The sequence below is a fragment of the Papio anubis genome, chromosome 5 (genome assembly GCF_008728515.1).
Source record: "Papio anubis isolate 15944 chromosome 5, Panubis1.0, whole genome shotgun sequence".
In the NCBI taxonomy this organism is placed as follows: domain Eukaryota; kingdom Metazoa; phylum Chordata; class Mammalia; order Primates; family Cercopithecidae; genus Papio; species Papio anubis.
Window position 1 is genome coordinate 89666776 of NC_044980.1, and position 17363 is coordinate 89684138.

The following is a 17363-nucleotide window of genomic DNA, read 5'->3' on the forward strand; positions in this document are numbered from 1 at the left end:
TAAGTGAATGTTCTTGTTTTTGTTTGTTTGTCTGTTTGTTTGTTTGTTTGGAGATGGAGTTTCGCTCTGTTGCCAGGCTGGAGTGCAGTGGTGGGATCTCGGCTCACTGCAACCTCCACCTCCTGGGTTCAAGCAATTCTCCTGCCCCATCCTCCTGAGTAGCTGGGCCTACAGGTACCCACCACCACGCCTGACTAATTTTTGTATTTTTAGTAGAGATGGCATTTCACCATGTTGGCCAGGCTGGTCTCGAGCTCCTGACCTCACATGATCCTCCTGCCTCGGCTTCCCAAAGTGCTGGGATTACAAGCATGAGCTACCGTGACTGGCCATAAGTGTTCTTGTTTTTTAGAAAATACTATGCTGAAGCATTTAGGTTTGAAGGGGAATCATGTCACCAACTTACTGTCAAACAGTTCAGAAAAACACATGCCAAGTATATACATACAGAGATATGTATATAGGTGTCTATGTAGATAGATGGATATCGATTAATCAAGATTTAAAGCCTCCTTAATCCTTTTGGGAAGATGGGGGAGGGAGGTGTATACACACACACACACACACACACACATATCCACACAAACATATATATGTGTGTGTGTGTGTGTGTATATATACACATATAGAAGAAAGTAAAGGAATAAAGGTTAACATGTATCTAGGTAAAGGATATATAGGAATTTGTTGTGCTATTCTTGTAACTTCTCTATACGTCTGAAATTGTTTCAAGATAAAAGAATTTTTTAATGGTATCCATCCAGGGTCAATCAAGTTGCAGCATCTTGTTTCTAATAATATTCTTCTATAGCATTAAGCTGACGAACAAATCTAACTCAGAAGAAGACAACTGAGTCTCTCATAATTCTCAGAAATCACCTAAATTTTTTTGTCCTCAGCTCCAACCAAATGCTAGGCGCTATTGTAATCTAGTAGCAGTTGCTTAGGTTGGAGCTGATTTCAAGTCAGTAACCAGAAATTACCATCATATCAAATTACAAAATATGAGAATGTTAAAGTAATTATATCATCAACTTTACTGAGAAAAACCAAGGTTTAAAGCCTCCTTAATCCTTTTGGCAAGATGGGGGCAGGGAGTATAAGTCAACTTCATAGGATACACAGATGCAGTTGAAATATTTTAGCAATAGCGGTAAGGGCATTATTTCAAAAACAAGGTTCCATCCTCCAAGGCAGATGTTATCTAGACAACAAAACAAATTTTACTCTATGAGCATTACCCAGTGTCCGGGGCGCCTTCAGAGCCCTTCATGTAGTGCTCTTGCTTCATGTGTACATTCCTTCCCCTCACTGTGATGGTTATCAGGGGAAAACCCTTCTGCAGTGTCCAAGTGTTCATCATGGTTTTCACATCCAGCCCTTCCTGATGCCAATGCTGGTGTGCACACAATAAAGCAGACACATCACCCACTTAACCCAGCTCTAAGAAAAGACAGAACACCAGCTTGTGCTCAGTCACTACCAGTTGCCAACCTCCCCTCTTTGGAGTGTTTTCTGATCCCTTTCTCAGTGTGATGTTCCCAGCCATCACACCTCCATTAAAGCACCAACTGTTTGCGTGCCATTTTCCTCCAGTACACATACGTGTCTAAAGGACAAGGAGCATACCTAGTTCTGCCGGGCACACTTTGGGGCTGGCAATAACACTGGGCACAAAGCAGGCATGTGAATGAATGAAGGAGGAGAAGGGAGAGAAAGTGCCAGGTTTTCAGTACCTACATAACTATGCTGGTTTCAGACAAGCAAGGTGGAAACAATGTTCAGTCAAGAGCCTGTGTTTCGAGAGTGAAGATACGGAGATGACTCACATTCAACAAATAGTGGGAACTCAAAAGGAGCTGGTTTTTAATACTAAAAAAGCTTTTAAGAAATTATTTAAAAGGTAGTAAAGACTGGGTGTGATGACTCATGCCTGTAATCCTAGCACTTTGGGAGTCTGAGGTGGGTGGGTTACCAGAGGTCAGGAGACAAAGACCAGTCTGGCAAACAAGGCGAAACCCAGTCTCTACTAAGAATACAAAAATTAACTAGGTGTAGTGGCGCATGCCTATAATCCCAGCTACCTGGGAAGCTGAGGCAAGAGAATCGCTGGAACTGGGGAGGCAGAGGCTACAGTGAGCTGAGATCACACCACTGCACTCCAGCCTGGGCGACAGACTGAGACTCTGTCTCAAAAAAAAAAAAAAAAAAAAAAAAAAAGAGTATCACTAAAAAGATAACATGTGCCACAGGACAAATCTAGAAACTACTGAATAAAGCAAACTCTAGGAACAAAAAAGGCCAAGAAAGTAAAAAATATAAAAAGAAAAAAGAAAGACAAAATTCTGTTGAATCTCCAGACTCACCCTCAGCTTCCTCTGAAAACATCCCACAAATCCAGATGAACAGAGACTCAGGCTGTTTTGTGACTAGATGTTATGAATATTTTATAGCTTAGCAGTTAAAAACATGAGTTAGATCTGAATTCAGATATCTGCTCTGCAATTTACCAATCAAATGTCTTTGTATTTCATGTTCTCAACTTTAAAAATAGGGATAGTAATAGTACCCGGCTCACAGGTTTATTACGAAGAGTAAAGGAGATAATACATATAAGTGCTTAACAAGTGCCTGATTCATGGCAAGTGTTCAAGAATGCTCAGTGCCATTGTCTTTGTACAAATGCAGAGCTCTGGAAATGACTGACATATCCTTTTGACTGCTACAATGCAGCCATAATCTGCTATAGACATGTCATAAATTCACTGCTTTACAAAGTGAAGCTGAAGAAATTAGTATCAGTGAGAAGCATTACCAAGGAAAGCTCTGCAACCCTCGTGTATAGACACATTTTAAGAAAAATTGAAAAAGATTATGAGTCTTGTATAGTTTAAATGCAGTCTTATCTGGAATGAGGGTGATATAATCAAGGACCTCAGAAAGTTTGGCACAGAGCTATCTTTCAAAGAATATGTAGTAAAAGAATGTGCTTGGGGGAACATGTACAGATACAGAAACTTACTGAGAATGAAGATGAATGTTGACTTCTAGAGCAAAAGCCATCCATCCCTTTTACACCGTCTGTAGGGCAAATCTAAAAACCAAAACTAAACACATCACTCTTATTTCTATAGAAAACAATTATTCTCCTCAGAGGGATTAAGATGATTCTGGGGAAACAAAACAAGATGATAAGCCTGTCAATCCCAAATGCAGAGATATTCAAAAACATACTCACACTTGCCATACTATCCCACAGGTCCTCGTTTTTTGTATTTTTATAGCTATGCTTCTGGAGATACTGTACAATACCACTTTTAAATGCATCAGCACTAAGATACTCCCTTAGCATATTCAGAATACAAGCTCCCTGAAAAGATAATAGAAATAATTGTTATCTATAGTTTGGTTGCAATCTCATCTGAAATCACATATTCTTTTGCAATAAAACACATTTCTTTGAAAATGCAACTGCAGTAACATTGTTAATGTCTGGCAATTTGTGAAACAGCATAAGCAGGTTAAACCTGGACCTGTTTAGGCAGGGGATTTGTCTAATGTGATTGTTTATGCTGTGAGCCCACTGGGGCCCTTATTTTCTATCAGTAGCCAGACCTCCTCATGGGGCAAATTGGCATCATCTGCCAACTCCTTTTGTTCACATGTGAGTGGATAATGGTACAGATTAAACATTGGACCTCCAGCTACTACCTGGCTCTCCCACTGCCACTCCAGGGCAGGACTAGGGAGAGGCCGGTACAACAAGGGGTGGAGCATGAGAGATGGAAGCAGAGGTAGACGCCAGGGAAGGAAAAGTGGGTATGTCCAGGGAGCCCAGGCAGCCTTGAGCATGGAGGGCTGATGCAGCTGGAGAAAGGGAACAAGAGTCTTCCCAGACACCCTGTATTCCTGGGTAAAGGGCTCTTTTCCCCTCCACTCCCATTACCACGGATGGCGAGTCACAAACTCAAATGCCTCCAGTGGCATATGACAGGGCATATAAATAAAGGAAATAGTCCAAGGATAAGAAGAACGCTTTTTTACATCCTTTTTCCCCTGTACTTTCAATGGAAACATGCAAGCAGAAAGACTTTTCTGTTTGCTACCAGTAAAACAGCAGCCAAGCACAATGGTAACTGGCAACACATTCTCAGCCTCGGTGAGAAGACAGCAGAACAGTTGGGAATGGTAGGGGAAGTGGAAAAGCAGAGCTTTGATCTTACAAAGAGAGAACAACAACTTAGCTCCAGCTTATGCTACAAAGGAAATACCATGGCCAAATCCTCCTTTTTCTTCCCCAAGAGAAGCTAGAAATCTGGATTTTACATAAAATCTCCCAATCATTAAACTGTTGGCAACAATTCCCAACTCTATTACTAAACACACTGTGCAAGACAATTATTTGCATCTCAACAATATTAACCATTGCTGAAGGGCTTGAAAAGTAAGCTACACGAGGGCAGGAATTTTTGTCTAGTACGAAGTTGATGCTCAATCAATACCTATTTGTTGAATGATAAATAAAAGCAGAGTTTCTGTAAGCCATGAATTTTCAACCCAAGAAAGAATATATGAAGAATTTCCCATAAAATAGGCTTTAGGGTTATGAGCCAAACTGCAAGTTAGGCTTAAAAGAGTTAACTCCAGCCAGCCATGTCAAGAGAGAAGGCATTCAATGTGGGTTTAACCCCACAACCTTCCCTATAACTTCTCCACCCCAGTATGTATAACTTTAGTATCCAAACTGTGTCCTTTTACTCAATCTACTTGTACCTTATCATAAGAAACATCATCAAACATCTCCCGGATCTGAGCAGGATTCTCCACAGGTGTAGACACAGGGTGTGAGGAATTTAAAGCATCTACCTCCATTGCATCAAAACATTTGCCAAAGAAATAATCTTCCTATTGAGACAGAAAAAAGAAAACATCACCTATGATTTACATTTAGATAAAAAATGTCAAAGGTGGGACATTTTATCTGAGGCAAGAAGTCCATACTTCACATTTTGGGGGCAACTTATTCCATATTTCCTAATATTTATGAAACAAAATAGAATTAATATATTCTAAAAACCACCCAAGAAACAATGATTTTAGGTAAACATTATAGATTTTGTTCATCTTAAATACTTTAGAATAAAGAAAAATTCATATTAATCTAAAAACGAAACGATTATGCCTATAGCCAAACAGCAACAAAACAAGAAACTAAACTGCATAGTAATTTCAACATTTCCAGTCATTGTCTGTACTGTTTTAGAGCAAAGATATTTACCTTTAAAAACATGTAACAAAAAGAAATGGAGAAGCTTAACCAGCTTTATTAGAGCACATTAGCTCAATAGGATAATACGTATCCATAATCATTTTTATTACTAAAGATAATGTAGAAACATAAGAAAATATTTATGATCCATTATAATGCAATATTGATATGTACTTTCTAATCATGTACACAGGCAGATGAAAATAGGCAGTAATAAATATTCACAAATGTATATTTTAAATAATGTATGTGGCAGATGAAAATAGGAATAAATATTTACAAATAAAAGCATCATTGGAGTAGGATAAAAAAATTTTTACATAAGTTTAATTTTGCTATATGTGATTTTCTTAAGTTAAACATGGTGATTTAAAAATTAAACCCTATAGCAGTTCCGAAGCAATAAATTTGTGACCCAGAAGCCTAGGTTGTTATACAATCAAATGTGCAGTTACCTTAAGTATAACTCATTTGATCTGGCAAGTAGGGTCCTATTGAGGTATCAGCAATCTATACCTAATAATTCTGCAATGAGCAACCTGAAGGTTGGGAAAACGAAATGGAATATTTAGGTTGCCATTATTTCTATTTCTTTGATATTAAGAAAGATAAAATTGGACAATTCACAAACAATCATAGATTCACAACTGAGTTTGTAAATAAGTCTTTGTGATATATCTTGAAAGTTCACTAGCATTTCTGCAACACGATTCATATCTAAACTGTCAAGGAAGTTATCAATGAAATCTTTTTATAAGTTCTATAATCAAAGATTAGTAAATATTTTCCAGCAATATTGAACAAAACAACAAATTAACCTAAAATGTAAAGGATAAATAATTACTTACAACTTTCAGTTCAGGATGGGTCACACTGACAGACACAAACTCCATAAATTTGGCAAATCCCTCATTTAGCCAAAGATCATTCCACCATTCCATAGTGACCAGGTTCCCAAACCACTAAAAACACAACATGTCTCAGTTTATTCACACATTTCCATGGAGACTGGATACCTATTATCTAGACTGGCAGCCATAAACAAAGACATTCAGAAAGAAATATATTTTAGAAGTCTAATATAAGTTTATGAATGTTAACATACATTTACAGGACCAATATTTAATCAAGGTAAAAATAAAAAAAACTGTCAACATGTATTATAAGACATAAAAACTAATGCTTTGGAGAAACAGTTTTTCTTATGAAAAAAAAAGAGTAAAAATTATAATATATAAATAGCCTTATATGTCCCATAAAAGCAATATAAACGTAGTTCATACTTTTTTAAAAGTGTGAGCGAGCTTATACCTGGTGGGCCAGTTCATGGGCCACAATCATTGTGATGCCAAGCTTACTTGATGCAGAAGACTTTTCCGCATCAAACAATAGAGCAGATTCTCTGTATGTTGTTAGTCCCCAGTTTTCCATAGCACCAGATTGAAAGTCGGGAATAGCAGCAAGATCTTGGGAAGGAAGTAATAAAATACATTACCAGTCTCAAAGCTACACATTCCTCCAAACACACTAATCTTCAGAACGGATAGGTATTTGAACCAGTTAACCGTGCATAATCATGGAGCTCTAGACTGAAGAATCTTTCACGATGGAGAAAAAGAAGCTTAGTGACTCAGCGTCACTTTGCTATAAATGTGGCAAAGTCAGACTTGCATCCCAGGCCTTTTTTTTTTTTGGAAACAGGCTCTCACTCTATCACCCATACTGGAGTGCATTTGCGGTGGCATAATTACACCTCACTGCAGCCTCAACCTCCCAAGCTCAGGTGATCCTCCCACTCAGCGTCCCAAGTAGCTGAGACTACAGGAGTGCACCTCCACACTCAGCTAATATTTTTATATTTCTTGTGGAAACAGGGTTTTACCATGTTGCCCAGGCTGGTCTCAAACTCCTGGGCTCAAGTAATCCACCTGCCCGGCCTCCCCAGGTGCTGACATTACAAGACATGAGCCAAAGTGCTGAGATTACAAGACATGAGCCACCATGCCTGGCCTCTTCAGGCCTCTTGACTCCATTTCTAACCTTCTGATGAGGAGATTGGAAATTGAAAAACTTAACAATTAAAATAATCCACTCTATTTTGAACGCCCAAGACCCACATATACCTAAAAAATCAAACATACAATAGTTTTAAGGGCTCATGGAAGAAAGAAAATGCAGATTGTCTTACACTATATACATTTATTCATTCAAAACAGTTTGTTAAGCATCCTCTGTGTTCCTGCCAAGCAGATGCCAGTAAGGAAAAATGTAGCCTCTTCCCTGTGCTGTCTGCCCACTAATAAAATCAGAAGGCAAAAGAGTCCCCATGCCATGTGCCTCAGGAACTCTATGAAGATCTGCCTTCTTCACTATCACTAGAAGTTACTGTACACATCAAGGGTGAGAAGATGCTCAGAAAGATCAACTGCAGGTTTGTCACTTGCTGGGGTTTTTGTGGCTTGAGGGGCTGCTGAGGTAACCACAGGGATACGCCAATTAAAATGACAAATCTATGACTGTGTTCATCAAACGTCATGACGTCATGTGTAGTATCTGTACAAAATCTCTACCTTGTTTGGGTAGGGGATACGGTATGTTGAAATAATCCTCATAAAAATCTAGAAGAGTCACCGCAGCATCCAGTGCATAATCTGCTTGATTTATCTTGTCTGGCACAGCGTATACAGAAACCTAAAGTGGAAGGCACAAGAAAGGAATTCAAATATCTTAAGTGGCTTCTCTCCACATTGTGTAGAAGACTGACATTAATGTCCTCATATTGTGGGATATGGTTGCCAATATTAAGGAAAATAATTGGGAATTCCATTTCTTGCATTAATACTGACTGTTCCTGATTAATCCCCCTTCTGAAAACAACAACAAATGCTGAATAACATATATAAAGTCTTCTTAAATGTGTTTATAAGATGGCAAATGAGAAAGCAAGATTTAGAGGCAAAAGTAAAATGACAGCTGGACCCTCTAATGTCAGGAGAGCACTGCAGCCAGCTTTAGCCCTGATGGCAGTAGCCCAACACAGCTGGACTTGAGCTTTGGTTCTTATGGCATTGAAGGACTCAGGAGTTAAAAGACCAAGTCCAGGGCCTGCCCAAAGTAGAAAGTCTAACAGGACATACAACCCCTACGTAAAGCTAGTACCCAAAGGCCAGGCCTTTAATGTAAAGGTAAACTAGCAATAACTACCCTTTGTCAAGGAAACTACAAGTAAAGTGATCCCTGGACCAGTAAGTACTTCCAGACACTCTGCAAGAGCAAACACAATTTCTCTCTGGAATAATCCACTTTAGACTCTGGTAACATAAGCTCACAAACATAATTCATAATACAAGCAAGGAAACAAGATACCATAAGCAAGAGCCAGCAGAAAAAACAAACCACAAAATCAAATACACAAAGATTTCAGATAAAACAATTACCAGACACAGATATATAATATGTATGCTTAATGTGTTTACAGAGATGAAAGAAAAATAATAGTATAGATTAGACATTATTAAAATAATCATTTCTAAGAGATTCAGATAAGTGGCAAAACAAGGGGCAGGTGTTTTTGCTGATTAGTTTCACTGCTGAATTAAGAATGTTCCCTTCGTCCGAGTCTCAAGCGTCACCTTCAAATCCCCAGGTAAGTAAAGATACCTCCACAAGAATAAGAAATCTCAGCACTAGAGGAACCCAAAGCAATTCAGCAGGGAATCCCCATCTACTCAGACCTCAGTAAAAACCAGCACAATACATAAGGTATCTTCAAATAAAGCATCCCTTCCTCCCCTCAGAAAAACCAGCTTGCATTCCGAGCTATGGCACATGCTTGTATTGGTTGAGCACTATGCAATGGTACCCAAATGAGGAACAAGTGTGCCTTGAAACAAGATTTTTCTCTCCAGCATTCCAGTGTTACCTGGCCCAAAACCTCTGGCCATTCCAAGCAGGTTGCTCTATCTTCCTTACTATAGCCAGAAATCCCCTGCCAGATAGTAACATTTACTTCCAAACTGCAGAAAGCCATAACCAGAAACAACCTTATAGGCCATTGCAGGATCTAATCCAAGTTATACCTTCCAAAGAAGTAAATACTAAGTTCCAGAGAGAATAGGGCCAAGGTCAGAGAGTCAGTGAAGTGACTGCGGTAAAGCCAGGATCACGACTCAGGCCAGGCCACACTCTCTCCACGTTGTTGTTATTAGAACCTCACTATACAAACGAGCATCCATTACAACAGGCTAGCCAAACATCTCGGTTTGCCTGAGATTGAGGAGGTTCCCAGGATGCAGGACTTCCAGGATTTCGTTATTTGGTTTTGTCTTTGTTTGTTTGTTTAGAGACATGGTTTTGCTCTGTTGCCCAGGCTGGAGTGCACAATCATACCTCATTGAAGCCTCAAACTCCTGGGCTCAAGGGATCCTCCCACCTCAGCCTCCCTAGTAGCTAAGACTAGTAGCAGGCACAAGGAACCATGCCTGGCCAATTATTTTATTTTTTACAGAGACAGGTTCTCACTGTGTTGTCCGGGCTGGTCTCAAACCTCTGGCCTCAAGTGATTCTTCCATGTCAGCCTCCCAAATTGTTGGGTTTATGTTGGGTTTACAGGCACAAACCACTGTGCTCAGCCAGACTTCTAGTTTTAAAACCAGTTCCAGGCCGGGCGCAGTGGCTCAAGCCTGTAATCCCAGCACTTTGGGAGGCCGAGACGGGCGGATCACGAGGTCAGGAGATCAAGACCATCCTGGCTAACATGGCGAAACCCCATCTCTACTAAAAAACAAAAAACTAGCTGGGCGTGGTGGCGGGCGCCTGTATTCCCAGCTACTCGGGAGGCTGAGGCAGGAGAATGGCGTAAACCCAGGAGGCAGAGCTTGCAGTGAGCTGAGATCCAGCCACTGCACTCCAGCCTGGGCCACAGAGTGAGACTCTGTCTCAAAAAAAACAAAAAACAAAAAACCAGTTCCAGGCAAACCAGAACAAGTTGGTCACCATATGTGACAATCACTGACTCACCTTGACTCCACTCTTGGTTATCTTGCTGACAGACTCAAAATCTGAAATAATGAAGGCCACCAGATAGGTGCTCATCTTCACAGTGACATCAAAATGGTCTTCTATGAGTCCTTCAGCAACAGTCACAGATTTCACCTAGAATCAGAATAATTCAAATTATCAAGTAACCCAATTATGTAATACACTGAACTTGAGAAATTTCCTAATTATCAGACATAATATTAAAAGTATATCAATCCCAGCACTTGGGGAGTCCGAGGTAGGCAGATTGCTTGAGCTCAGGAGTTTGCCACCAGCCTGAGCAACATGATGAAACCTTATCTCTACAAAAAAAAAAAATACAAAAATTAGCCCTGCTGGTGGTGCGTGCCTGTAGTCACAGCTACTGGGGAGGCTGAGGTGGGAGGATGCCTTAAGCCTGAGAGGTGGAGGTTGCAGTGAGCCAAGATTGAGCCACTGTACTCCTGCCTGGGTGACAGAGGCAGACCCTGTCTAATGACGCTTCTATAATTACTTTAAAAGTTATCTTTCTGATATCTAATTATAATTTAGATATTAAGGTCCAACAGTTCTACTCAATTTCTTTTTTATTGAGATATAATTCATATACCACAAAACTTACCATTTTGAAGTTTACAATTCAGTGGCTCTTAATGTAATCATAAAGTTGTGCAACTATCAATATTCAGTTTCTTTTAATAATTCAGATGGTTGCAAACAGACTAATATTTGGCATATGTGGATTGATAACCCAGATGAGACGAAGCAAAACCGAGATTGTGAGTTTTGCGAAGATATGGCTGATCTATTTGTCCTTAAATACAGGTTTGAGAATTATCTGGCAATGCAATGTCAAGCTGTTGAGCATATACGCAATGGGGAAAATATATAACCCTATAGTACCTAAAAGAGCTTCTGTTCTTCTGTATAATTGAAAGTAACCTATTCCTGGGCATGCTCTTGCAAAGCTTCTTCCAAACTTAGATTTGCTTCATTGGAATCACCTTTTTAAGTGCAATCAGAGAGTAAAGGTGGGGTATGGTTGATGGAGGTACAGTCTTAGAGGTCTGCCCCTAAAGAAGAAAGTCTAACACCTCAGCAATAAAAAGCACGGAGATGAGACCTTGGAAAAAGAACCAGCCAGAATTAGCCAGGTGAAACCACAGTCACGGGCATTTTTCCTGTAATCCTATACTCACCTCTATTGCTCTGCCCTCATCTTTTTTTGTTTGTTTGTTTTGAGAGATAGGGTCTTGCTATGTTGCCCCAGCTGGTCTTGGACTCCTGACCTCAAGAAATCCTCTTCTTCTGCCTCCCAAAGTGTTGTAATGTATGGTTGTAATCCTTTACAACCATAAGCCACCTCACCTGGCCCTCATCCTTCTTAACACCCATCAGCCACCAACTTCTGGTCACCATTTGATCATTCAAACCAACTCTGTTAGCCAGCCTAGGATTACTCATAAAGGATCCCAAATCATCTTTTCTTTTTAAATGCATTCTGCTTGTGCCTACCCACAACAAAAATTTCCTTTTTTATTTTTATTTTTATTTTTTTTGAGATGGGGTCTCACTCTATCACCCAGGCTGGAGTGCAATGGTGTTATCTCGGTTCACTGCAACCTCCACCTCCCGAGTTCAAGCAACTCTCCTGCCTCAGCTTCCTGAGTAGCTAAGATTACAGACATGTGCCACCAAGCCCAACTAATTTTGTATTTTTAGTAGAGACAGGGTTTTACCATGTTGGCCAGGCTGACCTCAGGTGATCCACCTGCCTTAGCCTCCCAAAGTGCTGGATTACAGTCATGAGCCACCACACCTGGCCAAAAATTTCCATTCTCGAGTTGTGTTAATTAGTAGGAAAATAACCTGATTAAATTAATTCAAATTTAAACGTGATTAATTTCTGTCCCATGCCCAAAAGCTGCAATGTCCCAATGGTATATATTTTGTTTTTCTGGTCTCCAAAAAGATCTTTTGAGACCCCATTGTTTTCCCCTGAGCTCAATATCTGTAGCCTGAGGTCAGGCTACTCATATTAGATTTCTGTTAGTGAGAGACGTTTCTGTCCAAAGGGACAACATTGCATTAGAGGTTTTCCTATCCTCAAAAAAAAAGAAGTTTTCCTATCTTCAATAAGTGGATCCTGGATATCCATGGATTTAGACTGTAGCATCTTCCTGGAGCTTCCAAAGCTCCAGATCTTTCTTCTGAAAGCCTACAAATTTCTCCACTAATCCTGTTTGGTCCTTCAGTCTCTCTCCTGTCTCCTTCCCATCCCTGATCCTTTATTCTCCTAGAATTTTGATTCACCAATTAAAGAACTCACTTCTGTCCCAGGGAGTCATGCCACAATACTGGGGGAGAGGACTATATTCTGAAAAAGCACATCCTGTATCTTAAATTTATATTAGGAAAATAGCATAATTGTTTCTTGTCTTTTCATATACAAGAGTGGGAGTGGGGACAAAAGTTCTTGGCTGGTAGGAAAATTTGCAGAAGAGTGGTTTGCACAGAGGATAGCCCTCTGGCGGGGGGTGGGAGATCCGAATCTTGTTTGAGGAAGGCATCCTTATGGTATGAAGGCAGGTAGGTATAGAGTTTTAAGGTTGAGAAGCACCATACTAGAGGTCGGTCTGTGGCTCTTGGTATCTCTCCATGCTACGATACTGCTTCCCCAGTCAGCACAGGGACAAAGTTGTTCATCCCTCAACTCTAGGCAAAGCCTACTCTACCCTGAGTCTCATCCCCAGTGAGTTTCTCTGAACAAAGGATGTGCTTCCAGGAGGTGTTATATACCAGCTGCAGAATGATGGCCCAGCTGATGCTTTTCTAAACTACCAGAATCAAAGGATAATGGCACTTACTGAACAGTTTTATTCATTTGGCATGGTCATCTTCTAGCCACTTTTAAAAATCAGAGGGAATGCTGTCCACATCTGCATTAAGATTGGAGAATAATGGTTTCTCTTGGGAAGCTAAGCTATCTATCATGACTTACCTTCAGCACCATAACATTCGGAAAAGATTACTTTTATTCTCTTTTTCTGTCCGCCCAATTTTGTACATTCAGTTACAAATTATATAGTGAATATTACTATATAGTATATGTAAATTATAGAAAATAACTATATGCTAAAAATATGGCCTAACTGACAAAGCATTACCTTTAAAATCCTTTTAAAAGATCATATGAGCAAATGAGGGTGAAAGTGCTTTTTGAAGGGCACTACTATTTAAACCTGACCTGAATTTCTTATACCACTTCCCTCCTATCAGCATGTATAACCTGGAATGGCACTGTTACTGAAATCTTGCATTTTTAGGGGCAATTTTTACTTTGATTACATATAACTATGGCTTGAAACAAAAGCACAGGTTGTAAATGAAAAGTTAGTAACGATCTGCCAGGCAATAAAACAAAACAGGTGACCCAATGTGGACTGTCACTGGGGTAATGCAAGTCACAGAGAATCAGTAGATTTTCCGGTAGAAAATACACAGGAGTGCAGACTCACCAGTGGCATATTGGAGATGGCTAGGTGCCTTGGCTCTCTTCTAATTTTGATTGAGAAACTTGCTTTGAAGGCAGGTTCATCAAAGCAGGGAAAGGCCATTCTAGCTGCAGTGGGTTCAAATTGTGTTGATGCAAGTATCCTAAAATTAAGGCAAGTGAAATAAAAATTGAGCATGAAGCACCAGGAACTCTAAAACAGGTGTTGGCTTTATAATTCCTAAAGTTACTATAAGATTGATGGATTTTACTACTAAAAAATATTTTACATCACAAAAGCTATCATTAAGTTAAAAGACAAGTTAGACTGGGCATGGTCATGGTGGCTCACGCCTGTAGTCCTAACACATTTTTGGGAGGCTGAGGTGGGAGGATTACTTGAGCCCAGGAGTGTGAGACCAACCTGGGCAACACAGTAAAATCCCATCTCTACCAAAACTACAAAAATTAGCCAGGCATGGTGGTGCATGCCTGTAGTCCCAGCTACTCAGGAGGCAGAGGTGAGAGGATGGTTGGAGCCCATGAGGCAGAAGTTTCAGTGACCTGAGATTGCGTCGTTGCACTCCAGCCTGGGCAACAGAACCAGACCCTGTCTCCAAAAAAAAGTTTTTTAAAAAAGTAAAAAACTGGGAAAATTCATTTAAGAAGTATGTGACGAAGACTTAATAGCCTTAACAGATAGTGAGATCCTAAAAATGTGTAAAAGAATACCCAATGGTGGCTCATACCTGTAATCTCAGCACTTTGAGAGGCCAAGGTGGGCGGATCATGAGGACAGGAGTTCGAGACCACCCTGGCCAACATGGTGAACTCCCATCTCTACTAAAAATACAAAAATTAGCCAGGCATGGTAGTGCGCATCTGTAATCCCAGCTACTCAGGAGGCTGAGGCAGGAGAATCGCTTGAACCCGGGAGGCGGAGGTTGCAGTGAGCCAAGTTCGCGCCATTGCACTCCAGCCTGGGTGACAGAGCAAGACTCCACCTCAAAAAATAAAATAAAGTAAAATAAAATAAAATAAAAAAGAATCCCCAACAACCAAGGAAAGGAAATAAAAAAGAATCGCCAACAACCAAGGGAATCTTGGGCAATGTCAAAGATCATAAACAGGCAATTCATAAAAGAACCTGCAAATCATTAACAAACATATCAAAAGCTGCTCAACTTCCTTAATCAAAGTTATGTAAATTAAAAAGAGATATCATTTGGGGGCCTTTTTTGCTCTAAAAAGACTGCCAATATACAGTATTGGTGAGAGGCAAGAAAAAATGACAAGGTTTATAAAAAATTTATAGGTTTTTTGGCTTACCAATTTTACTTCTAGGCAATTATTCTAAAGAAATAACTTACAAAGATGTTCATCGAAGTGTTGATGATACTGAAAAACTGGAAATAATTTCATTTCCATTCCCAAGGGATTAAAGATATTAACGTACAACTATGTATTTTAATAAAATCATTAAAATGATACCTAGTAATAGTCATTTATATAAAACATCTTCCCAACATACTAAGTTTAAAAATTTCCTTATAAAAGAGAAAATATAAGAATTCCATTTATATAAAATAACATATATGCATATCCAGAAAGAAGTCTGGGAGAATATTCCGCTGAAATAGAAGTAGTAGTTAGTTCAGGCTATGAGTGAAACAAATTTTACTTTTTTACCTTGATAGAATAAGATGGAATTTGAAAAATAAATTAGTATAATCTACTAACAAATAAAATTCCATTTTAAAACTTAGCATAAAATCTCTCTCAAATAAGTCTCCTCTTTAAAAACAGAACCAAAGCAAGGTGAGTAGAGATCTCTAAAAAAGTTTTAACTGAGCTAGAAGTATTTCCTCTAATAGGATGCTAATAGGATATGCTGAAGTCCTAACCTGCAGTATCTGTGCACAAGACCTTATTTAGACATAGGGTCTTTACAGGTATCATGGGGTGAAGAAGAGGCCACCAGGCTGGGTCCTACTCCGGTATGACCGGTTTCCTTATAAGACGATGGAGACTGGGACATAGGGAAACGGAATGGCCATGCCACTAACAGAGGGAGAGACTAGAACGATGCAGGTGCTAGGCAAGGAGTGCCAGGGATCCACGGCCACCACTAGATGCTAGGAAGACACAAGGAAGGATTCTACCAGAGTCTGGAGGGAGCACAGGCCTGCTGACACCTTGATTTCAGACTTCTAGCCTGCAGACCTGACAGAGAATACATTTTGTTGTTTATAGCCACCCAGACTGTGGTACTTTGTTACAACAGCCCTAGGAAACTAATGCATAGGTCAGGAAAATTAAACATGTTTATTATGTCTCAGAAATCAAACCAAATAAACAAATAGATATTTGCTCTGATAGAGCTGGGGGAAAGAAAATTGGTTAAAATAGAATTTTAAAATGAGATTCAAAAAGCAAGGGAAAAAGCCATTTTTAACACTATAAAGAAGATGCAAAAGCAAAACTGAAGAAAAAGTTCAACAACAAAGGTAATTTTAAAAGACAATCAATCTGAAATAATGAATTTAGCATGGGCAGCACTTGCAGTTTAAAAGAAAAAGAGAAAAAAAAAATACCTCAGTTCCCCTTCCTTGGTTCTGTAAGTGCTTTTGTAAAATCCGTGGAAAGTCTCCGAAAGATTGCCAGCATAGTGAATGACAACTGTGTACAGGAGCCCGACAAGGAGGGGCTCAGGAGCCAGCAGCGCGATTTGCTCCTGAGGAGGGTGTTCCAGGACCTGAAGCGGTTCTTCCGATAGCCTCTCTCCAGCTCCTTTCCTGAGGGTGGCCCTAGATATCTGCAGGTGGTGACTATGCAGGATGATGGTGCTGGTGGGCTGACTGGCTGTTATTTCTACTTCCGTGGTTCCCGAGAAGGTCAGCGTGGTCAGGTTTGCATGGATCAGGAGATCATAATGAACTGGGATGACATACTCAGGAAGTCGTATTTTATTCCAAGGAAATGGCATCCCATTACTACCTTTTGGAGATGCTTCACTGATCTGACACCATGAAGGAGTGGACACAGTTAAGAGAGCCAACAGTGAGGAAAGTAGAAATGACATGGTTCCAAGGGACCGTTTGAGGGACGGAAACACCATCTTCTTGCTCTAACTACCTAGTGGCACAAATGTACAAAAGCAAAAATATATGTCATTAAAATGTTATTGACATAGCAAAATTTCAGAATGTATCCACCCAGCATTCACAGAAATAGACATAAAATTCCAAAAGCACTAGTTCTTTTCCTCAAAGTAAAAGGACCTTCCCTATGTTATGGTTGCATATAAGAAAGATGTTTATCATTAGCAACAATCATTAACACCTACTAGAGAGCATCATTTGATGTTCAAACTTTAAATTAATTCAACCTGTCAGGGTTCTTGGTTGAAAGCAACTGAACAAGCTCTGGCTGATGTAGGCAGAAAAGGAATCATTAGGGGATCGTGAGTGGCTCACTAAATGGGTCACAGAGTTGCAGGACATTTGGGAAGCCAGGTTCATGAAACAAGCAAAACCGGAACCATATTAGAGGAACATCTGATCAAGCTACCACTCCCCATTG

At 39.8% G+C, this 17363-nt stretch overlaps 1 protein-coding gene across 3 annotated transcripts in view; it reads right to left on the reverse strand.

The window, feature by feature from the left end:
• The window catches only part of ERAP1 (endoplasmic reticulum aminopeptidase 1), a 33820-nt gene that overhangs the window by 12409 nt on the left and 4048 nt on the right, over window positions 1–17363 (reverse strand). For 2 of the 3 annotated variants that reach the window (XM_009208814.2, XM_021939563.2), the window contains exons 2-11: window positions 16376–16916; window positions 13807–13945; window positions 10289–10423; window positions 7840–7960; window positions 6581–6735; window positions 6118–6231; window positions 4774–4905; window positions 3239–3370; window positions 3023–3094; window positions 1242–1396 (exon numbers count right to left, since the gene is read on the reverse strand). In XM_009208814.2, the coding sequence (XP_009207078.1) occupies window positions 1242–1396; window positions 3023–3094; window positions 3239–3370; window positions 4774–4905; window positions 6118–6231; window positions 6581–6735; window positions 7840–7960; window positions 10289–10423; window positions 13807–13945; window positions 16376–16899 (1679 nt within the window). In that variant the 5' untranslated portion in view covers window positions 16900–16916. The remainder of the gene's footprint in view (window positions 1–1241; window positions 1397–3022; window positions 3095–3238; window positions 3371–4773; window positions 4906–6117; window positions 6232–6580; window positions 6736–7839; window positions 7961–10288; window positions 10424–13806; window positions 13946–16375; window positions 16917–17363) is intronic. The other variant, XM_021939564.2, reaches the window with a different exon arrangement.